The sequence below is a fragment of the Anguilla anguilla genome, chromosome 16, assembly GCF_013347855.1.
Source record: "Anguilla anguilla isolate fAngAng1 chromosome 16, fAngAng1.pri, whole genome shotgun sequence".
NCBI classification, from domain to species: domain Eukaryota; kingdom Metazoa; phylum Chordata; class Actinopteri; order Anguilliformes; family Anguillidae; genus Anguilla; species Anguilla anguilla.
In genome coordinates, this window is record NC_049216.1 from 26690934 (window position 1) to 26716140 (window position 25207).

Here is a 25207-nt window from a genome sequence, read left to right on the forward strand (position 1 = left end):
GACAGCAAGGGAAGGGTGCAACAGTCTGAGAAAGGAGTCTATGAGTTTAACCACTTAAACAATAAAACTGAAAAACGGCAAAATAACTTCCTTCAGCAGACCGATCTGCCAAATCCATAAATAAGTGTGAACAGGCACATATAGCCGTAAAATGGTTTTGAAAAATGGCTATTCTTTTCTGTGTTGATTTGGCTTTCTTTCTCAAACAACTTAAAAGAACTGGTAACTAGCCAAAAACAGAAGCTATGAACGTGTCAGTTACTTCACAACTACACACACACACACAAAAAAACACAATGCATGCTTGGCTTAAGTTAACTACAAAACATCTTTATTGAAAAAAGCAGATTATATCATCTAAGGTTAAATGACACTTCTGACTTTTTAACACATTAAATAACTTTAAACTTTTGATCTTTAGATAAATAAATCTACATTTTCTGTCTTTTTTCACCATCTAGGGAATAAAACACTGAAAATACATAAGACTGTAATGCATGCGCTTTTTAAAATCTACTTACAGGAGAGAAACTTGCTACTTTTTCCGTTTGGATTTCTGATGGGTACATGGAACAAAACTAGATTTTTTTGTACAGGTGAACTAGTCACATGGTTTACAACAGGAATCCAACATACATTCTAAATAAAATGCCATCCTGATGTGGGAATGAACCTTATTGGGGTTGATTTAAAAAAAAAAAAGTAATGGTTCATGTTTGACTATTCTGGTCATGTAATGAGACAACTTTTTTCATGGCAATCAACATAATAAAGATTTTTCAACTGAAGTCATATTTCAAGCCTGCCTTTAAAATAAGTTTGGAATGTCAAAAACGTGAATTGTGAGCATACAACAATTCACATGCTCTTTCTTAAAGTAAAAAATAAAGGTAGGCACCATTTTATACTTAATTCAAAATTTGCATTTGAAATCAAACTTAATTTAAAAAAACTGAATCAAATCATTCTGACTTTCCTTCCCGTGTGATTTTTCATAGCTTTACTGCAGCAGTCAAGGGGCTCTTCAAATTCAGTAGTACTTTAACCCCCCCCCCCCCACCCCTGACGTCTGAGGCTTGCCAGAGACCAGCTGTTCTGCAAGCGGTGGAAGTGAGGGCGGGGGCGGGGGGCTCTGTGCTCTCGGGTCCCAGCAGCACACCAGCCTCCGCGCCGGCAGGGCAGACACAGGCCAGCAGAGTGAATAAATTAAGACCGCTCGTAAACGAAACGCTGAAGACCCTCAGGCCCCGGGTCCAGCCGCCCCCCTCTCCGGGTGGTACGAGCATCTCCGGGCTGCCCGAAAACATCCTCCGTTCCACTCGAAAGTTAATGACTACCGCATGGACCCCTCCTCCGGTGGGCCCTGCCAAACGCTCGACACGCAGCCTCGTCAGTAACCTGCACTGCTACACTGTTTTAAGGGTTATGTATAGAGGAAAGATAAAGGCGGTTTCACATTAATCTGTAGCGTTAGCCTTCTCTCCTTGGACCAAGCCAGTGTCTCGAATACATTAAGAGCAAACGCAGAGGCTGGCAGGTCATCCTGAACACCCACAGCAGTGAAGACCCTGGCCCACAGCCTCTGGATAAAGAAGCACGGTGCACTTCTGCAATACAACACAGTAGACTGAGGCAGCAAAGCAACACATCTTTACCATGAATACGCAGTTTAGCCTCCGACTCTTTAAATAACGTGTGCAGAAAGGACCACTACAGTTCTAGTTTATTAAGCGGAACATTCTGAGAAAGACAAACTGTACAATCTATGTACACCTAAATTGTCGTTCCAACATAATTAAGACACTGCTAGTAAATATTTCACGGTCATGTTATGATGCTAACGTTGGTGTTTGCAGAAGGCATGGTAAGTGGAATCAATGGCAGCGATGCTTTCTTAAACAGCACGGGCAGTGTCACAGACCTGACCGTCTGAGAAGCTGCACAGGGGGACACAGTGCATGGAATGTTGCGGAGGTGCACACCGACGTACAGGTTCCTTGCATAGCCAATAGGGGAGTAGTTGGACTACTGTGTACCATGGGGTGGAGGAGGTGGGGGGAGGGGCAAGGAATGAGAAAGCAGTCCTCTCTTAAGTGCAAGACTCCTGAATCGCGGCTGGTCCGGGTGTAAAGGGGTGCGGCCGCGGCCTGTCGGAGTCACGGTGCACACGGCGTACTGCGAGCGCACAGGAAGAGCAGCGAACGCGTCACAGCGCGCGTCTGCACACAGGAAGGGCCGGGGGGGGGGGGCGCAGCGCCAGCGTTCGGCCTGCAGGGGACGCCCTGCTGCCTCTCTCACTCCGGGTCTCGCTGCCATGGAATGGGCTTTACAGCAGTACTCTTTAAAGAGGCCCGAGAGCCTCGTCAGGAACTCTTGTGCAAGCAGGAGGTTCTTCCACAGGGTGAGTCGCTCCCCCTCTCGCCCTCCCTCTCCCTCTCCCTCTCCCCCCCTCTCTCTCGTCTCGGGCGGGACAGAGGGCCACCTGGTCGTGCCCCCCCCCGGCTGCTCTCTCGATGCCCAGCATCTTGCTCTCTCTCTCCCCCCCTTCTCTCTCTCTCAGCCTGCTCTGGCGAGTTTTTGCCACGCCCGCTCGCCCCCTTCACAGTTCCGTGACGTGCATGGGGTAGCTGGGGGGCGGGGGCGGGTGTGGGGGCGGGGCCGCCTGGCCCTTCAGTCTGCGGATGTGGCAGCTGTGGCACAGCAGGTGCCCCTCCAGAGGGTAGCAGCGGTGGCCCTCCTCGTCATTGAGCTGCAGGCTGCAGTCCTGGGGGACAGAGAGGGACGGGGAGAGAGCGGAGCTCGTTTAGAGAGACTGCATTATGCAACATGGATACCAGGACTGACCAATCAATACATCTGTGTAGAAGGACATGGATATGAATATGAATGATGGCCGTTCATATGCTGCCACAGAGCCGCATTACACAAGAAACATAACCATGAAAATTAATGAAAAAACACTGATTTTCAATAGCGTCAAATTATAAAGCGATACTTGATAAGACTCCCATAGGCAGCTTTTTGTTTCCAAAGAACTGTTTCCACTGAAACGTGGATCTTTAATGGGCAACAGAACGTCCTTAATGGAGGTAACCAGTGGCGTGGGGTGATTTTAGCATTCCAAAGATCAGAGGGACAGCAGAGAGCAAAGAACGGAGTGTGTGGCTGGAATGCAAAGCGCTGGTTAGGGTTTAGGGTTAAACAGCAACCCCTCAGACACGGGCCACGTCCCCCTCTGTCTGCTGGATCAACACTGGAATGTGCCTGGCCAATGATTAATGGACTCTGTGTGTCCCGCAGAGGGCTGAGGGGCTGGCAGACACACAACGCATGCACACACACACACACACACGCACCCACACACGCATACACACATGCTCACACACAGGTACACACACGCGCATGCACACATACGTACACACGCATACACATGCACACACACACACACGCACACACACACACACACACGCACGTACACACAAACACACACAAACACACAGGACTCATGACAGAACAGTCTTTACAGAGACAGGGAGTGTTGACTCACCTCACAGTGATAGCACTCCACGTGGTAATCCTTGTCCATGGACACCACCCTAATGGTCTCTTCAGAGCCCTGGCAGGACGCACAGACACACACACAGACTCTCAGAGTTAACCATTGTGTGGCCCCCCGCAGAGGGGAATGTGCTGCAGCTATAATGTTATTGTCAGCGGTGAAAGCCTGAGGTCGTTAATGGTAAATTACCTGGGCGGGTAGAATGGGCTTGTTGCAGGAGGCACATTTGGGGGCAAAAACCCTACAAAAACAAATTAAGACGTTACTGAAGCACATTTTCAGTAATAATAACATGAAACCAAGCCTACAGTTAAATATTACTTTGCAGGTTATAGACTGAGAAAGGTGGAATAAATACAAAATAGAATCACTGTGCATGTATCTGTACACATATGCATTTATTTAAATTAAAGAGAATTAAATAAAAAATGTATCTAATTAAAGAGAAGAGGCCAAGAGCTGGCTAAGAGTACTCCATTAAAAAAGTCCAGAACCAAGAAGCACAAATAAATTAGCATAAAGACAATGTTGAGACAATAAGATACATACAGCTCACTGAAATATGAATATATGCGTGTGTGTGTGAACGCAGTGTGTATATGCGTGTGTATATGTGCGCGTGCGTGTGTGTGTCTGTGCATGCGATGTGCATATGCGTGTACATGTATATGCACGTGTGTGCATGCTTGCAGTAGCGACTGTGCTGGGCTCCGCTCCGCTCTTACGTGTGGTAGTCCTTCACACAGTAGATGTTGTTCTCCACATCCACAGTGAAGGGCACCCCATCCAGGCCCTCGCTGCACACCACACAGCGAAAGCAGCCGGGGTGGTAGGACTTCCCCAGGGCCTGCAGGATCTGCCAGCACAGGGAGGGGACACAGACGGGGAGGGGGGGGGGGGTGCTTTATTTAAACACGGGGCCGCTCATGAGGTACAGATACTTCCATGGGATCCTCCAAAAGAGGAACAGAGGGGTGGGTTATATCGGCAGGCTGCTCCACTGAAGCAGGCTATGACTGTATGCTTTGGCTAAAAGCAGTAACAGCCTGAAATCTGGCAGTCTGGAGTACATCAGTAAAATCATTTATCTGACAAGTTGGAAGAATTACAAGTACAGAACACTGTTTCTAATTGTATTAAAATGGACTCCTTATTTATGCCAAATGTCAACAAGGAAGTTTGTGCAAAAAACATAAGGGAATTTATTACATAATTTTTAACAGGTCTTACCATTTCCATGATGAGGTGGCCACACACAAAGCATTTGTCTGCTGTTTGCTGAAACCCAGAGTACTGTGGGAGAGAGATCAACACTAGCAATGTGTTCACTAGGAATGAAATGAAGGACTCATTCAAACATTAAAACGTACTTCACTACCAAATGCAGCGATCGGAAACACTTCAGGGTTAAATGCATCAGCTCTTTGACTCTGCAATGATGGTCAAAGGGGGCGTTGACACTACCCTTATGTTCACAAACACTCTTAATACTAATTACGTTTGCCCATCTGAAAATTGCCACTACTTTCTAGTCTGGCTCAAAGCCTGAAGGAGCAGCCACTTTGTGACGAACACGCTGATGGGGATGAAAGCATGGCTAGCGGACATGAGAAAAAGGAGAAGGCTGATCCTCCTTAGTGATCCCTGAGGAGCAGACTCCTGAGCCTCCCCCTCAGCCCGAGGGCCCGTGAGGAGACTGACCCTGGGGCTCTGACCTAGCCGGACAGGAGGAGCAGGTGGACATGGTGCTCAACCAGAGGCTAATTCTGCCATCCTGTCCCCCACAGATACACGCCATCTGCCAGCCTCTCGATGACAGAGCTTTGGGGGAAGGGGTTGGGGGCAGGGTGGGGGAGATGAGCTGGGGGCAGGACCACTGCTTTGTCTCACTGACCATATGACCACAAAATCCAAAAGAATCGTGATTCGTAAATATTCATGAAGTAATCAATTCCCACACTTAACTCATTTTAACACATTTTTCCTCCAGGAGACACCGATCAGAAACATAGCTTTTTCTCCATGCGTAAGGCTTAATCCCTCACAGTCATTTCCAGTGCCTTTCCATTTGTTTCAGGCAACAAAAATATTCACTATCCCAGCAACAATGCTTCTTTTCTTACATTATGGGCAGTATAAACGGCTCCACTCCTAAACTGAGTTACTGATGCTTTCACTGAATGCGTATGTCAATCTTTCAACGAGCTCTTCACTGATGTCCAGTCAGAGTCCAACCTCTGTAGACCACCGTCACATTAGACACCTTTAGGGAGTTCACAATCACCGCAGACATATGCTGTGACCACATTTGCTTACTTGAGATTCTTAACACAACAATTAGCACCCTCAGTATCAAAGAGACTGAACCCTGCTGATACAAAAAGTCTCTTGATGTTTCATTCAGAAAGTAAAATGTAGTTTCTCGTTGACGTCTCTGCACTAAGTCATAAAATGGCTGGCGCACATCAAGGCTTCCCTTCGGACTGCTTGAGGGCACAAAACTGCAGTCCGGAGTTCTATTACCCCCAAGCACAGCTGCCGTAAAACATTCAAACACCCGAGATGTTTAGCAGAAGAGGAAACGCGTATGCTGGATGTATTTCTGTGAGATATAGCAGTGGAGACAGAGTGGACAGAAACATGGCTTTGAGGACCTGCTGCTCAAAGCCCTCTCTAGCCACTGCTCTTCATCATTAGAGCTACACAAGACTAATGAAGTCCTTCTGGGCCTCAAAGGGGACAGTGCTGTAATTTACATTAATACTGTGTATCAACACTCTTTTCCTCTACTGATTTTCATCACGTGTACAGTCTGCATTTTCTCCCAGGCGCTTATGCAGAAATGCTGAGTGTGAGAGGCTGAGGTTGTTGTGGCTTAGAGGGACAGCCAAATATTTGCATTTATTCATTATTCACAGCGAGACTCACCAGGAAGTCCTCTTCACAGTAGACCTTGCCGTTAACATTGTAGAAAGCCTTTCCTCGGAGTCTCCTCCCTGAAACACAAAATGGAAGGCAGTCACATCTCTGCCACGTCCTGCCATGCGGCATCGTCACAGAGGACATTAATGGAGGGAGCCCATGCGCGGGGAATTAAATCATGTGACGCCCTTCCCGTAAAGCACGCCAGTCCGCTACAGGACATCCCAGACTGACATTACAAATTGACCTGGCACCTTCTCAAATCCCGATTCCAAGGCTGCCCAGGGAATCTCAGAAAACACAATCAGCAGAGAAAATTTGAGTATTTGTAATATCCATAAGAAAAATATAATCATTTAAAAAATTCACAAAGCAAATTTTAAGATTTTCTGAGCAGATGCTTACACATCCTTGATAAACTTCCCCTTCAACAGGGATGGGCTGTGTTTTCATAATACTTTAAATATGAAATACAATATCCGCACACTGGAAAATTAAAGGTCCCTGTTTTTATTGCAACGTTTTGACCACAAATGGTCTTCGTCGGGCAAGCCAATTTTGCGGTCGAAACGTTGCAATAAAAACGGGGAGATTTTCCAGCGGGCTGACATTTTCCTTCTTCTTCATTGCACTCTTTATCCAGCACCTGGCCTACTAAGGTTTGAATGTGCACAGTTATTTTCTGTATTCTCAAATGTGCAATACTAAGTTTAATATGGTAGCTTGCCTCTTTTTATATGGTTTATGCTTCCACCTGCACAACAACCTACAATCCATCATTATGATTGCAGCTATTTCACACATTTAAGATTAATTTTTATATTGTTATAACATAGTCCATTTTACTGCGATTCTGCCTATCACTTTTCTCTGCAATCACTGCACATGCTAACAGAAATATATGCAGCTCCCCAGTAGCAGCAGCACGTTTTATTTTTAATAAAGAGTCTGCCCTCCTTGCATAGCCTATTTTTTGCTGTATTCAGAGAGGGGGAAGCACAGGGCTCCTGATGCTGTGGCAGGTGCTCAAGCCCCCAGCAGTAAGGGGGACTTGCGTATGGTTTTAGAGTGAGCTGCTCTGCAGACTGCATCACACATACCGCCAGAGCGCTAGCACTTTAGCATATTCCAACACCGCTGTCGCAGCGCATAATACTGTCACCACCTGCGATGCAGGGGGGAGCGCTTCGCATTTCTAATGCCTGAAGCCAGCCTTTCCTTCCACCGCACGCATGGCCCTGCAGGCAGTAAAGCATCACGCGACCGGAGGACCCCGGGGCCTAAGTTCACCCGTGACAGGCCCAGCCGCGGCGGCGTACCCCAGCGGACAGCGCGCCGCGCCCAGGCTACGCGCGGGCGAGAGCCGCGCAGGACGCGGAGACACCCGGGGCCTGGGAGGTAAACACAGCGCCGCCGCGGAGGAGCTGCTCCTAACGGAGCAGAGGGCCTGTGCAAACAGGGACATTCCTTCTGCCTGAGGTCACCGGCCTGTCCTATTCATCCCCCGCCCAGGAAGCTCAGCGGCAGGGAGGGGCCGGCCGGCTGCTCCTCTCCCTCTCCATTGTCAGGGGGGGGGACGGCTGCGCCCGCCCGGAATTTCTCTGGGGTTTTGGCAGCCCGGCACGACGGGTCTCCTGGACCCATTTCTCCTCGTAAGGTGCTTCAGCTCTCCTGACTGCCATTTTAAAGATGAGAGAAAAACCTCACGACGTGCTTTGTGAATGCAAAAAGAAGTCTACTGCACTGACTCAAAGTAGCCAATATACTCAACAGATGGACATATATTGTTTTGCAGAAAGCACTTCTTTTTCATTCCAGTTCATACCCGATCAAAGAAAATGTTATTTAATCATGGACACCACTCCCATAAGACTCACATATAGACCTATGAACAGAAATAGATTTAAATAGTAGGAACATATTGCAGAGCGTATGTCATTCAGACACTGGGGGAAGTAAAGTGTGGAGTGGAGTCCTCGAGGGGATTGGCTGAGCCCGAGAGGAGCAGACGGCCGTGGGGCAGGATGGCCCTTTAACAGTGTCCGTATCCGTCACCAAGCGGTGGACCGACTGATCGGACCGCATTTCCCAGCTCCTCTTTCACCTGGAGAACCAGCTCCTGTCAGGAACAAAGGCTTGGAGAGGCCCGGCGTGGTCTTTCCGCTGCAGGGCGGGTCACCCGCTAAAGCGCGCAGACGGCGGCGGTCCGCGGATCATCACACAACACCGCGCTCATCACAATAAAGGAAACGAGTGAACAGAAAAAGCTATTGTTTGGAAGAGAGAGAGAAAGACAGTGCGGTCCTTGTTACTGTGGGCCACATAACTCACTCAAAATAACAACAGGACTACAATACCAGCTTTGATTTACGCTTCTGCTTAAAGAACAGCCGGACTGTTATACAACTCACACCTACTGCGGACAGGCCACATGCTCCCAGTACAGGTAACGCCGTTCCCACCTGCGTACAACAGACTCCCCCGAATAACAGATGCCGTGACCTGACACTGAAAAATCAGAAAAGGTAATCTGATTCAGATGAACTAAAAAACCAGCCTCTCAGACGAGGGAGCGGCAGCCCCACTTCCTGGCAGAGGCGCTAAGCTAGGCATGCTAAAATCCAGTACATTTAAAAACCCATTACCAGGCTAAAAAAACCTAGCCTAAATAAAATGAAGCCGCGAGTTCCTGCTACTTGAATTCTCTGGCTGAGGTGCTTGCGCTCAGTCCTCGGGTAAGTTTTAAAAAAGTTTGTGAAAAACAGAATTGATCCCCCCCCACCCCCACCACCGCCCCCGCCAGCCCGGAGGCTCCAGAGAGATGTTCTCATCTCAGCCGCTCAATCACACCATGGGCCCTCATGCCTGAACAGGAACCGCCATTCACAGGGCGCTAATGCTCCCGCACATCCAGCCACAGCCAAGGAGCACGAGCACTGCTGCCGCCTCCGAGCCTCCATTAACTCAGCTGGATTTCCTTTACTGCATGAATGCGACAACACGCTTTCCTGACATAGATTCAGGAAAGTCCTTTTCATTTAGAGCAATCTGAGGTCACATGATGGCACATACCACAATCCAGTATTAATCTGACAGGCTAAGATCCCATCTACCTAGAAACAAAATGGACAGGCCCTGAAAAAAGTCACAACGTGTGCGCACATTTGGCAGTAAGGTCCTACATGTAAAAATGTTCATGAACTACAAGCACACTACAATCAAAACTCATGAATGAATGCAAATCACAGTGTGATGAGGAGAAATGAAACTGACTGACTATACCTTATACGGTCCATTATTTAGCCTATATAACGCTCCTGGTTCTCTCAGTAAAAACAATGACCGAAGTCAGGTGCTGTATTTTCACCAGAAATACTTTATTAAAGGCCAAAGGAAATGACGCAAAGCTTTTCTAATGAAAGAGGATCTTCAAATTCAGCCATGCGACATCAGTATCTCTTCCCTCAGAGATTACAAAAGGTCATATACATAATAGGTAGTATACATAATGAAGCCTACACAAGCTGAGCATATTTATAACATTAATGATTTGGTCTGATGCTTTTAGGATTAAATGTGAGGTTTCAAAAACAGTCCATTACAATAAACACTTTAAAAACAGAATAACGCAAGCACATGTCTGACCTACAGAAAATGACACATACCTTGACTGTGGAAAATCATTTTAATGTCCCACTGCTCATAATGTTTAATGGTTGCCGTTTGCAGAGGTAGGTGTTTGTGGACAGATGAAGGATTCACTAAACCTAGGCTACATGTTCTCTCCACAGCTCAATACATTCTTCACTGTGCACTTATGCCCCCCTGATTGGACAGGAAACAGCTGACAGAACACAGCTGTCTCGGGGTACGCTGCTGAACAGGCATTTTTAAAAGGTTATTAGCAGCGCCACAATTATTATAAACCCTGAGAGAGCAGGAACAGGCAGAAATCTCCATCCTGATTGAGTCTGTAATTGAATCCACTGGCAGTCTGTAATGGCTCACAATACAGTGTTTCCCCCATAACTGTACAGGCCTGGCAGACCGCTAGGCCAACGAGAACCTACGGCGAGAGAACCTACGAGAAAAAATAATGTCACATTACTAGTAAAAATCATTAATTGTTATAAAATCATTTGCGCTTGGGAACCTCTGTGTGGCACTGTTCTGAAATGTGAGTCAACCTCGGTGTCGCTGCCTGGGAAAGTCGACGTGATGAGAGTCCCTTTCTGACACTGTGGAGCGACAGCGTGAGCTGATGGGATAATGATTAATGATAGAGAGGAAAGGACTGGAGACACGCTGGCTTTTTCATCTTTACTGATTCTTCTCCAAGGTTTCTCGAAGAGAAAGAAAATTTCCGATATTTAATGTTTTCTCATGTCCCTGTCCGCAATGTCCCTGTCTTTGTGTCTTGTTGCACTGTATTACAGCCTAACATCACTGTATGTTCATGTGCATTAAAGCCATAAGGTTGAACATAACGCTCAATATTCCAACATTATATTACTGCATCAACTCCTCTGAAATAAACAACCAGCTAGCTAGTGTTACACAAATACTGCCCTAGCTAGCAAATGTTAGCAAACAGTTCTATGATCAGTATCAAAGAATCTGCACAAAAACAACAAATCCCAACAACTACAAACTTTGTCCATGTGTGAGTGTATGGTGCCCGGTTTTGACAAATCCTAAATCTGCCAACCCTGCCCCCAGGCTCTGAAAAATATTCCTGGGTAAACACTGCCGTAGTCACATGATGACCACCTGACACGCACAACAACCTAAAATGTCTGAGGTAAGATTTCAGCAAGCCCGTGTCACATTTCAAGAGGCACGGCACACTTGTAATGGAGATTAAAAGGGCTAAACTGGGGTTAAATACACGTACAGGGCTTCACCGAGACACAAGATCAAGCAGTCATCATGAGCTGAGGGCAGAAAAGTCCGGAACAATCTCCCCAGCTCTCCTGCAGAAGCTGCTTTGGCCCCTAGCCTGTCACAGACGCTCTCTCGCGTGGGCTATACCCCTGACAGGGGCCTTTCTTTCTGCTTGAGGGATGGGTGTGCTGGGTTTCACTGATAGGACCAGAGAGAGGGGGAAACCCATTATGTTCTACAGAGGCTTGCCTTCCTGGACCCGCCCCCGCTGCGTAGCATTAAACCGCAGTCCAATGATTACCTGCATTTTAAAACTACACAAACCTTGCGACTGATTCACCTCGATCAAACAAACTCTTTTTTCAACACAGCTGTGAAATTATAAACAGAGATCAAACTAATGGTCGCACGCCCCAAAACTGTTTTCAAATCACAAATTCAGCCCTCGGTCCTTGTCTAAATATCGGCGTGCATAAATCCAATTAACAGCCATGCACGCCGGTTATCTCAAACATGCACGGAGTGTAAATCTACAGCACACCGTGAGCTGTGCCACACGTCTGTGGAATGGCCTGACTAAAAATGGCCAGTAAAACAGCTCCCTCTCCTCTCCTCCGCTCCCCTCATCTCCCCTCCTCCGCTCCTCCCATTTCTTGCAGTGAACAAACGAGCCTTTATCACCTGCAGAGTGCGGTGGGAAGGATGCCGGCCTAATGCCCTGTAAGGGCTGCGGATAATGACTCACTGGGTCTATGGCTTCCACTGATAAGGGCAGCTCTACTGCAGTCCCCTCTACCCAACTGCCCTCCACACAGGCCAGGCCTGTGCCCAGGCTACCGTCCATCACACGGCCAAATCTGCACAACCCAGGGCTCTGCACTAACAGTTTTTTTCAAGGTTCACTTGTGCTCCAAAGTTGGAAAGTTAAGGAGCACACTAATGGATCCCAGTTAGTTGATGTGCTCCTAAATTATTTTTCCAGTTACCACTCTTAAATTCTAAGGGGCAAATGCTCCTACAATTGGAGCACAGTACAGCGTGTGCATGAGAGAGTGAGTGAGTGAGTGTGTGAGTGTGCGTGTGTGTCTGTGTGTGTGTACCTGTTGTGTGTGTGAATGTGTGTGTGTTGTAGGTAAGTGTGTGTGTGTGTGTGTGTGTGTGTGTGTGTGTGTGTGAGTGTGTGTGTGCGCATGGACAGGCCCCATGGACGGCCTGCTCTCAGTGATAAGCAGCCCTGGAGCGCTTCATGGCTTGCGCCTAATGAGCTTTATGGGAGGACAGTGGGGGGTGGAGGTTGTTGATAGCAGCATTCCTGTCCTTTTACTGCAATGCAAACATGACCTTCAGGCTCTACCTGCTGCTGCCCATGAACAGCAAATGCTAACAAGAGCAGGAGCTCCCCACCCCACACTGCAGGCCACAAGCACAGGATGAAGAGCGCGGGTTCGAACGGGGCCTAAGCCAAGTACCCATCCTCAGGAGGGTCAACGCTCTGATGTTAAGATCAGAGTCGCGTCTGTCAGATGAAAGCACAATTCATCCAAACTGCATGTGCTTCAAAAAGAAGAAACTATGCTGGTAACCAATGCCTCCCTTCTGTTCATGGCTGTAATCAATCCAGAGAAGATGAGTGGGATTCAACATCATCAAATGTCTGATATAAAACACATGGAAGGGCACACAGTGAATGGGTCAGAGACGGCCAGAAGTGGAGGACTCTCTTCAGATCAGAGCACTGCTTTGGGAACAGGAGTGGAGAGGAACCCCCCCTGGCCTCCAGCTCCCCTCACACAATCCCTCAGACTGCACCCAGGAGCTTATTAGCCAAATAAACACAGACGCCAGCTGGTGGCCCCGCTCGCAGCCCCCGGGTGGATTTTCCCCGCTTGTGGGGCTTCTAAAGCTTTCAGAGAGAGAGAGACTTGGCTACACGGGCCAGTCGCTGGCGCTGCCTGCTGATGGAGACAGCAAGGGTGGATGCAGCAGGACCCACAGCAGGGCCTGAGTGAAGGAGAAGCAGCATGGCACAGCCAGGACGGCCACAGGAACGCTGCCTGCTGGTCTGGTGTAATCACGATGTCTCACATACAGTTAATCAGGCTACATTTTCCTGCAGCAAGGGCAACAAGAATTTTAAGAGTAATGATTACATTATAGCACCTAGCCTATTACACACACTGTTTAAGAACCAAGGCACACTGGTGTTTGTATCCAACACACAGATAAATCTACCCGTCCAACACAGAAATCAACAGTCTGTATTAGACTTCAAATATAAGAGCAGGAGTTTGGTAACTAGCTGTATTTTTCCTCCTTAGTATCACGCACGCACAGACACACATGCACACACACCAGGGTTTCCCCCAGTGCTTTATGGGAAAGGCGGTACGCCTCCCCTAAATTACCCAGTGCCGCCCCTAACGTTAAGGGGAAAACACAGGAAAGGCCCTTACTGCATTCCATTGTAAAAGATGAAAAAAAAGATTAAGATTAAAGCTTAAGATTAAATTTATGATACCATAATGACTAGCCGTCTTTTGAAAACACTTAAATGTGGTCCCCGCAGCATACTATCAAGCATACTATGATTAGGGTCAAGCAATGAACGTTTTGAAGATCATGCAATACCCACCAAGCTAAATATTTAATACTTATTGTGAATAATCAATACTGAAGAAGTCCACAGTTAAATAAACAAGAAAATAAATATTTAGAATCAAATGGGGGGGGACTCCTCAATTTCGATGGAATAAGTTAATGTTGCTAACAAAGGACAAAAATGGTCTTTTTGAATAACATAGTTCATAGCACTTAGAGTATGTCAGTCTTCCGAGTAAGTCAAATTAAATGAGTGGCTTAAAATGGATATTAAAGTTAGTTTTCCTTTGGCCTGTGGACACACGCACATGTGCACCCACGTGCAACACACGCACAGGGCACTCAAGGGAAATCTAACACTGCAAACACCTCTTCTTACAGGCTCACTGTAAATGAAAAACCAAATACAGATGTTTCACATTTTCTCTGACACGGCCAAACAAACAGCCACGGCACCAGAAGATCAAACGGCTTTCCTATCTCTTCAGTGGTCAAGCAATGGAGCCACATACCACATCAATGCAACACATGAAGAGACCAGACATGTGTTCCGGTAATGCAAGGCACACAAGCACAGCCATGTCCAGTCAGCCAGCGAAGGGGAGGGGGGACGGGCAAGTAAAAAGCAATGCTGAGTAGAGTAATTACCACAGGAGTGGCAGATGAAGCAGTTGGTGTGATACAGGTTCCCCATCGCTTGGCAGGCCTGGCTGGCTCCATAAACTCCTTTCCCACATTTGATACAAATACCTGCAGGAGAGAGCAAGAGCAAGGTTAGCAGAGCACTACAGGCTTCTGTTATTTTAGACATATTCATTTCCATTTCCATTCAATTCACATCAATTTGATCTGTACAGCACTTTCCCAAAGGCACTGTCACAAATATGCTTTACAGTGGGATCACTAAACAGGGCAAAAACGATGAGGGGACATTCACAACAATTCATCTTACCACTAAGAGTTTTCCTAAGAGGCACTAAAAGTTCCTGGTTAAGAGTTTCCGCTTAAAACCTAAGCTGGTGAGACCAGGTTTTTACTAAGGAATGGAGAGAACTCATAAGCTCAGAGAATGGTTGAGGTTAATCTTGTTGCTATGGATAACATCATGTTTCATGAATGAGCTAATTTACTATTCCCACAGTGATTGGTTGATAGGAAATGGGTCCGTGTCAACAAATTAATCATAGAAATACTCCAGCGGGAGGTACAAATCATGTCGCTGTACTCAGATAAAGATTTTTATTTTATGTCTGGCAGCTCGTAAAAAATGAGGAAATACACATTTAAACAGCAGCATTTTAACTATATAGGGTAGATTAATCTATGGCTGAAAACCAAACTGGACACAACAGCAGTTTCTACTTTGTGCCCAAGTCGTTCATGAAAGGAAGGACATCATTAAAGGGAAATTTTGAGTCAGGATCACTTCAAAGGCCAAGAAAGAAGCATGGGAACATATGCTTCCACATAGCTAAATGCAGCTTTCCCACTTCTATCCAGAACCACAGAGGAATGCGAGAAATACCGGTAGCCTATTCTTTGCAGTTGCAGGAAAGGGCAGAGATTGCAGTATTCAAGCGACAAACATCTGCTACAGGTAATGGGACATTAAGCCAATTATGTCCATCTACAGTAAGGTCAGTCCTGCAGGGACAGCCACTGTCCCCCACCAAATGACATGCAGCTGGAACAGGACCCCTCTCAAACAGCGGCCTCAGGCCACTCTCCAGAATTCGGGAGTCATGTGTTGAGCCCGGCCACTTGGCGACAACGTCAAGAGCATCGCAGCTGGAATGAAAAACCACCAGAAAATGTTTTTATGTTGACGAACACGTCTTCATCTTGGGATGGTTGCAATAGTTCAGACACGTGTCCCATTTATAGCACCAACTACACAATGTGGGGTCAGCAGACAGCATTTAGCCTATTGTTTGGTGTAATATTCTACTGTCAGATGACACAGATATTCACAGTTGGCAGTGCTTCATGGCTGCATGTCACATGTGGGCAAGTAAGAGTTGTCAAAACCTTGATCTCCACTGGTATTGCATTGTGTTCATTGGTGACTGTGACCCTGATTAACTATAATCTTAATACCCTTACGATTGAGGAGATATCTTTTTAAAAGCTCAATGTTATTAAATGTTTCTAAAACACTGACTTGTTCATGAGGCGGATTGGCGGCAGCACACATTTTAGGACTGTTTGTGATTTGTTCTTGGTGACTTAAGAGTCCTCTTGACTACCCCTAACTTTTCGCAGATTTAGGAGCTGGTTTTAGTGCTAAAATGCTTTGTGAATTACTCTTAAACCAAAAAGTCCTAAATTTAGAACTGGCACGGCCATTATTTTTAAAGAGTTTTCCCTAAATCGGATTGTTAGGAGTCACTTTTAGCCTTAAGATGTTTTGTGAATACTACCCTGCCTGAACCACCAAAAAGCAAGCAGCCGGGGTTTAAAAAAAAAAAAATAAATAAAAAAAAATAAAAAAAAAAAAATAATAATAATAATAATAAAGTAAAATTTAAAAAACCCCAGTGGGAATAAAAAACACAAATGGTGGAGAGAAAATTCCCCATACAAGATATCTTTCATATGACTGACCTGACCGAATACGGTAATACCCAAATAAAGACTGTTTTCAAAACCACAAAGTGGATTAGCCTGCACATTATCACCTGATACTTTCTTTTTTACTTTCTGGAGTGTGAAAGCAGGACGGTAGAGAATTCCGGTTCAGTGGGTGGCTGTGAATCACCAGGTCATAATCAGTAAAGGTGACTCAGACCACAGTACGGAGGGGTGAGTCAGGACAAATCCCCACGATGCCCATGGTCTCACGACTTTCTGTGCTTCACAATGGACAGGTTCCTTTCCTTTGTGGAGAGTGTGCTGGGGAACTTGCACGACATTATAGACATTTTGTAAAAGGGACCTTCAGTAGCAAATGAATTAGCAGAATTGGAAAAAGGATACCAGTGTAAAAACTGACACAAACTGGGGCCTCCTGGGTGTGGCATCTAGATAAATCGCTAGTCTTTGATGCAGAGATGGACCTCCACTCCAGTGTCGACTGTGGCAGCAATGCAAGTTCAGAAGACTGCATTCCAGTGGATTTTTGTCAAATGTGATGTTTACCAAAATGAATACATTTCTGTTAGAAGTCTTAAGGCAGTAATAATCCTGCTGAGATCAACAGGCTGATGATGGATCATCAGTCAGTCAGTCATGGGTACTGCAGCACAGATAAATGCCTCTGCAGAGGGAAAGGCAAAGCAGCATCACCAGGAATTAGGCTGATGACTAAGCGCTTCCCATTACAAACTGCAGACTCAAAGACCGGGCTGGCGCCCACGATCCCAAAGCTGTCAATTTAGTTTTGGAATATGACAAAAATGAGGTCTAATGCCCCAACTATTTCATTTCCAATTTGAGTTAGTCAGAAACCTTTTTAAAAACATTCCATTTAAAACTTATGCTTATTCATGTATACATTTGTATGTTGAAAATGTTTCTCAAATGTTCTAGTGCCTGAGTGCTGTACAATGCCGTGAGCTCAATGGCACAATGGTAACGTACAGTCGTTACGTTACATTAAAGCCCACACATGAACCCAGCTGATGTCAACACAAAGGAAAACACCAAGGCATCAGCAGACAATAGGCGGCAGTATGAGCTTAGGCACAGCTGCAAATTTGAGGCTTCAGCCAAGAATAAATATGCCTGTAACCCAGCGAGCTGACGGACTGGCACCACTTCACTGCAGACTGAAACCACAGCACTTTGGAATATTAAGCCACGCCCCACATATCTGCAGAAAGTCACCCGGCACACACAGGCCCCGCTTCCCCATTGGCCGAATCAAAGGCCGTCCTTCATGATCGGCTGATAAAAAGCAACAAAGGAGAATTTGAAAATCCAGACTTGGGAGCTCCTGTACTTCTTGCCAACGCCTAATTACTGAGGGACTCGGTGCCGACACACTGCTGAGGGGTACAGGATTGCTTGCTAAAAGCTCTCCCTTTCAGTTGGCCTTCCCAAAATGTGGGCTACTGTATATTTTTACAATCCATGTGAAATTTATTTACATTTGTACAAAATAAAGCAATGTTAACCACCTGTTGGGTAATTCAACACTATTTTGGACCATGTTCTCACAGACATTAATTAAATTTGGCATGCTTACTCGGTCTTACAAGAAACCCCTGGAACCAAAATTACACTTGGATCTTTATTAAGGGAGATATGGGTTAACAAAGTTTGGACAAATTACCGTGACTCCATGACTTTGACTTGCCATATCTACATTACTATAGGTCATAGGGAAATGGTTAGGTTATAATGTCATCAACACCTTCAAAAAATTGGTCTTGGGTTTCTGAGTCATTACCAAGATATCACTACTTATCTGGATTGGTATCACATCACACATTCCTTGCAATGTCGTTGAACATGATCGGTGCTAACAGAGATAGTCATACACATGCAAAGTTTCAATGCACTACCTTCCTGATGGGCCCTTCTTGATGTATTGAGTCAATAAGCAGTGTCTTTCATGTTCCTCCAAACAAAAACAAAGGATTCTAAGGAACTAACAAAAACACCCACTCAGCAAAAAACAACCATAATAAAATGGAAGAAAGAACAGCAAATGGAGCTCTGAAAGTCACCCTGGATGATACCCATTAGGAGTTGCAACTCAACTAAGACTAAAATACAGAAAACCAAAATACAGGCTGATCATCAAAACCTGTAATTGGAAAATCTGATGTGGAAGAAAGAGTGTCAGCCTCAAGGCAAAATCTCCAAATGAAGCCCAAATCCAGCCAGTTCTCCAGTGCTGAGCATGGTCTCTTCAACACAGACCAGCCACCAATTATTATCATATTCAACCACAACATAAATTCTAATGCTTACAAAGTGCACTGACCCCTGAAGTAAGCATATATCAAGAAGGGTCTATTAAGAAGGTAGTGCATTGAAATTTTTGCATGTGTATGACTATTTCTGACAGCACTGATCATGTTCAACAGCATTGTAAGGAATTAGTGATGTGATACCACTCCAGCAATAATACCTTCGCACCAACTGAAATATTAAAATCACTCATAACTCTGCTACCTTTAATTTTGGGGTGAACATAGCACAAATGTAAAAGACATTTAATATGATAAATTGACTATTTCTCTATGACCTATAGTAATGTAGATATGCCAAGTCAAAGTCATGAAGTCAGGCTAATTTGCCCACACTTTGTCTGCCCACATCTCCCTTAATAAGGATCGGAGTGTAATTTTGGTTAAATTTGACGTGCCCCGAAAGTGTGCTGAATTGACCTGGACTTACCCCATTACGGATCACAAAGCATTGTGGCTGAACTGAATAAGAGCCTCCCAAAAGTTAAAAAATAACAAAGAAAATAAGCTATATGTTCAATGCCTTGCATGGGAATGGAAACATGGAAACTTTGGTCAAAACAGACCACACTCTACAAGTTAAGGAAACTCCTTAGGAACTTGTGCCAACTCATACTCAGATAAGTTCAAAAACCATTTCTCCAAAGACAAAAATGCCTTCCTAAAAGGATGTGGTCAGTATTTACATGAGAGACGAGAGGAAGCTGAACTGGAAACTTTTAATTTGTACATAATTTAAAGCAGAGAACAAATCCCCTGGGTTTGAATGAGTACAGGATGTCCAGTACAGGGCCAAAATGAGGGATTAATGGATATGTGTGTGTGTGTTTGTGTGTGCGTGCGTGTGTTAAATGTCTATGAAAAGCTTTTTATCTTTTTATAAATAAGGTCTACCTAATGAAAAACACGAGGGAACACACATTCAAACTAAAAGCATGAGGATTTTACTGGGCTGACTGTCTATACTACTGTTCCCCTTGGAGAACAAAGCATTGCCATCCAGCCCAGGTGGGATCAAACTTTTTTTAAAGCAATTGCTCAATGCAAAAACATCCCAAAGCTTGTCTTGTGGACATCTGACCAGGAAAATAACATATTTAAAGTAATTTCTAATATTTACATATGGAAGGTTTACCCGTAACCATGTTTCAGGCAAAGGCATTTCATGGTTCCTGCCATTACTATTCCAAGCGGGTAATCAGACTTGACCCCCATCAACCCTGTCTGCCCAGTGAGCCAAGATCCCGTGCCAAATGTCTGCAGCAGCCCAACACCCCACTGGCTGGTTAATGAAGGGGCTATTTGGGGGGGTGGGGTTCGCTCTGGACCGCAGCTTGGTCCCCCCACCGGCCAGCTGCTGATCGACAAGTCATTCAGCGAATCACAACAATGAACACTATCCACAGGAGGACTGTAAGATGGTGGCAGAGAGCGCAAGAGCAGCAGATACCATAAGAGGGAGCAGTCAGGAAGAGATAGCGGCAGACAGCGAGAGAAAGAGCGGCAGACAGCGAGAGAGCGACAGACAGAAAGAGAGCAGCAGACAGCGAGAGAGGGCAGCAGACAACGAGAGAGCGACAGATAGCGAGCAAGTGACAGACAGTGAGAGAGAGCAGCAGACAGAGGAGAGGGAGCGACAGACAGAAAGAGAGCAGCAGACAGCGAGAGAGGGCAGCAGACAGCGAGAGAGTGACAGATAGTGAGCGAACGACACAGTGAGAGAGAGCAGCAGACATAGGAGAGAGAGCAGCAGACAGAGGAGAGGGAGCGACAGACAATGTGCAGCAGGGGTGGCCTCAATGCCTCATGCATCAATCTCTCTGCCGTCACTACGAAGACGGGCTGAGCGTCCTTAGCTTGATGTGAAAAGCTTCCCTGCGCTTGCTCAACTATCACCTGCTCCCTTGACTAACAAACATCCATCTCGGTACCACTCAGGGCCAATACTTTGAACCAAAAAGCCATCTTTGTAAGGTGCTTGCATGGTGACCTGACAACTAGGAATGTGAAGAAATTGTTAGTAGTGAGCATGCACGTCAAATGTTAAATTAACTGAAAAATCTTTTCTTTCTTGTTTCTTTAATTTGCACAGGAAAAACAATGTTTTCCAACACCATGTGAAGTGCATAATCAGTGTGGTGAGATTATATGTTGCAAGTCTCATCTCTGGGAGAGAGCTTGGACCTCCCTATTACATTGCAGGCAGTGACCAAGCTTTCCCAAAAAAAAGCACTGCAAGCCCATGGCCATTGGGCAATAGCCAGGATGCTGCAGCCTGGAGTTTCCTCCGGCCAATCAGTGGTCAGCTGCGCAACGGACAAAGAGGGTGAGAAGTTAATGCTCCAGTTAGCTGAAGATCCTTGCCAGGGAATTAGCACCGTCTCGCTGGGATTTAAACAAATTTCAGAATTTCAGTTTCAGACTATTATTTACCCAACTAGGAAAAAATAGTCTGAGTGCACTTAGAGTTTGGGGTGGCTGAAAACAGTTCAGTATTTTCCCTTGTTTTAGCTGATGTCTAGTAATAATGGAAATGACTACTACTACTAGTTCCATTCTTGTACTATATTACAGAGAATTGTATATAAATAATATTAAATTACATTTAGACAAATCATGTTTTGTTCAGCAAATATGTGAACTACTGTCCTTACACTGTTAATTAGTTGAAACAAATATAAAAATTCCTCAGGCAAAATCATGGGATTTGTTTTTGGGATTTTTTTTAATGCTTGAACTCGTAGAGAGTCATCAGACTACTTTTGAAAGCATCAGTATGCACCTGAATTAATTATTAAAAATCACACATGGACCAGATTAGGTCCCATTTCTTTACTTCACACTCCACACAAAAAACATGGTATCCAACAGATGATTTGGACCAGTTGGTACAGACAACAAAATGGCCAGACCACGACCTGTCATCTAGCCCTGCAACAAACCACAGTGAATGTCAACATTATGCAATACATATTCAAGCATGAATCCATTTTCAAACATTTCACTTACCAAAATATTCTTTCTTCATGTGCATCTCAAGCTCCTTTTCAAGTTCCAATGTAAGCGCCTCGAGCCTTCTTTCGGCTTGGCTGGGGCCACTGTCACGGCACGGCGTGACTTGGTAAGGCAGCTTGAACTTCTGCGCAGAGGCCGAATTCGTGGTGGCGCTCCCGTAATTAAAAGATGCTGGAGCACCCGTGGCCATCTCTGGGTTTAATCCCGTTTGTGCTGTTTGCTGTTGCGGTTCTTGTGTTACAGGCGAGAGCTGAAGATTAACTCTGTTCTGAACACCGCTAGTGTCGCCAAAATCTCGGACTACTGTATCTTCCTGTACGCCCGGACCCAACACTGACGATCTAGGCGAGGGCATCTGGAGCTCAGGGAAAGTGCTCACAGAGCCCCTTGAACTGTGAGAACTCCTGGAACTGTGGCTCGAAATGCTGGAGCGCGGGCTCACTACGCTGTTAGCCACTGCCCCCGGTCTACCACTGCCGTCCTGGCTGCAGATGCTGGACCGGGGGCTGGCCACTGGCATGCCGTGCACCGCTGCACCCTCATGCTCATGGTTTCCAGTAGGCATGTACCGCGAATCGGAGTAGCTGGACCGGGGACTAGTGGTACAGGAGTACTGGCTAGCAGTGCTGGACCTCGGGCTGACATGCCTTTGGTCGTATCCCATACTAATGCCACTGGTACGGTTGCTGCTGGGTTTACTACCGCTGTCGTAACTGTTCAAACTGGTCCTTGGGCTGGAATGTTTACTAGTGTCGCTGGCTGTGCTTGCATAGCTGGATCTCGGGCTAAGTGCACTGGTCCCTTCGTACTGCACCAGACTGGATCTGGGACTGCTGTATTTGTCCTGACCAGGAACCACCAGGCTAGTACGCGGGCTGCTGATGCTAGACCTAGGGCTTGCATGCTTGCTGTGTTCCTGCGAAGACATGGAAGAAGCTAAACTCGACCGAGGGCTGGTCGCATTGTACCTGCTGTCCTGGTTGGTACTTACGCAGACACTGTTGCTTCTGTTGCTGGGGAAAGGAGGGAAAAGTCCGTGCTTGTTCAAAACCACTCCATCATATGCGCTACCTGTACTGTACCTGTGCCCCTGCACCTCCACCGAGTACCTCCTGTGTCGTTCGGTAGCACCGGTGTAACACGGCAAGGCAACTTCGGATTTGGTGCAATGACCATCTTCACAATAAACTGCATCCCTCTCAGAAGTGCAAAAATCCAGAGGAAGCGCTCGATTACCAATCACAGGGCGAACAAGGGCCGCGTTGTAAACTTTATTCCCAGGCGCCGGGTAATTTTCAAAGGTATGGGGTTGTTGGTGAGGCACAGGACCACCACCGTTCATTCTTTTACTTTTCTGGTCAGGAATCATTTGGGCCGAAAAATCCAAATCCGGGTTAATTACCATGTCCCTTCGTCCACTGTAAATCCCATCCTGGTACACTTCGTAAAGAGACAAATCCTCTATGAATTTACTTGCCCTGAGTCCCAGATCATCCTCATTGTTATCCATGTTTTTGCTCCCGAGAAATAAGTTTGGCAGAAGACGTGCGCTGGCTAACTATCGACTTTGAGATAGCTAGTAGCAATTTCACTTCACATGGAAATCACAATAAATTTAGGCTTAATCAAAACATAGCCAACTGTTTCACGCGTGGTACCCATTTCCCCGTAATATTAACATGCTGCACGACTTTCGCCTTCGAAAAAAGTATCCGTTAACAAATAGTTGCGTCCACGACAGAAGACGTTTGTCAATTTCAGTCTTTGGTAAGTTGAAAGGTCTTTACAGTCAATGGCGCGCTGCGCGGAGGAATTTTCCATCGTTGGCTTCTTCAATAATGTAAAATTTCCTGCGTACTGCTTTCTAAATAGCGCACAAATAAATTGTTTACCCACTGGTAATAACAGTACAAATGGTCTCCTCAATCGCATCTTCGGACAAGACTGCATATAATGCAATACAATACCAAGGACTAATTTATGTGGAAGGAATGCGGGGAAGGAGACAAGGTGTGCTGCGTCTCTTTGGAATGTAGTTAATGCTGGAGCGAAACAATGATCGCAACCAGCTCGGCTAGGGGGTGCCGAGTTTTCAAAAAGAGTTACTTCGCTCCGAGAGCATGTTCCTGCACTCTCAGCGCTAGACGATGGGATGTGGGCGTGTAACACCCTTGCGCATTTCTACTGTTATTCTTATAATGGTTACATTTGATTCATAACGGAGTGCAGTGCAGCAATAAAATAACAATAAACAAACGGTCTGAGAACCGCGTTGTTTTCCTGGGTTTCAGTGCCAGAATGGTCAATGAACGGTGCTCACTTACACCGCGCCTTCCACCGGTCTCTGAGGTCCGCCCGTGATCATGGGGTCAACTAAGAAAGCTAAACAATTGTATATAGCTACTCATAAACGGTGTTAAATATGTTCATTATTGAAGTTGATTTAGACAAACCCCCAAAAAATTACTACACACCACGAACAGGTTAATTTAAACGTTAATTGCAGTCTAGTAAGTAAACAACACTCCACAATCCATTTAAGTTGTACTTTCGGGAGGGGTTCCTTTTCTGCCGTAAAAGTGTTGTAATTGTGCACTGAAAGGTGATGCCAATCTTAAACGGTTCATACATAAAAAAAAGAAATTCTTAAGCCTTCTAAATCTGTTGCAGGGAATTTGTACTATCCTTAGGCTGAAGATGTGCAGAGCCGGCACTTCAACACACTTAACCTTTAGTACTGTTGTTGTAGACCGATGGGTAAGTATTCAGATATTTAAGCAAACATACACGTTAGACATTATAGTCCATTTTGTACGTTGTGCTCTTTCTGTTATGAGGGGAGAAAATCATGTTGCGCTATGCCATCTGGTGGCAGGTAATGGTTGCGGCAATATAGTTTCCAATCAATGTGCAATAATTGAGCAGTCGATGACTAAAGATCAAAATATTAAAATTAGTTGTGACTTGATATGCATGAAATTACTGTGCTGCTGAATATTATTATATTCAATCCTTACATTGAAAGGAAATTGCAACGAGGTAAACATTTATTAAACATTATCATTTGGTAACTATTTATTATTTTAGTTTCGTATAAGCAAAATAGTTTCAGGTGCTGTGGGTAGCAGTGTTGCCTCACAGCAAGGTCCTGGGTTTGAATCCTGGTCAGGGCTTTTCTGCATGCAAGTTCTCCCCCTGGTTTCCTCCCATAGTCTGAAAACATTGGTAGGCTAATTCTAAATAGGCATGAGTGTGAGTGAACGATGAGTGTATGGTGTGTGCCCCGCAATAGATTGGCGACCTGTCCAGGGTG

At 45.7% G+C, this 25207-nt stretch overlaps 1 protein-coding gene across 1 annotated transcript; it reads right to left on the minus strand.

Annotated features, from left to right (window-relative positions):
• Window positions 1–309: 309 nt before the first annotated feature.
• wtip (WT1 interacting protein) lies at window positions 310–23926 on the minus strand. Its single transcript, XM_035396787.1, has 8 exons — window positions 21889–23926; window positions 14612–14713; window positions 6488–6555; window positions 4790–4852; window positions 4285–4415; window positions 3749–3800; window positions 3548–3616; window positions 310–2764 (listed from the first exon to the last, which is right to left on the minus strand). The coding sequence occupies exons 1-8, from the start codon at window positions 23402–23404 to the stop codon at window positions 2600–2602; spliced, it is 2166 nt and encodes a 721-aa protein (XP_035252678.1). The 5' UTR covers window positions 23405–23926; the 3' UTR covers window positions 310–2599.
• Window positions 23927–25207: the final 1281 nt, after the last annotated feature.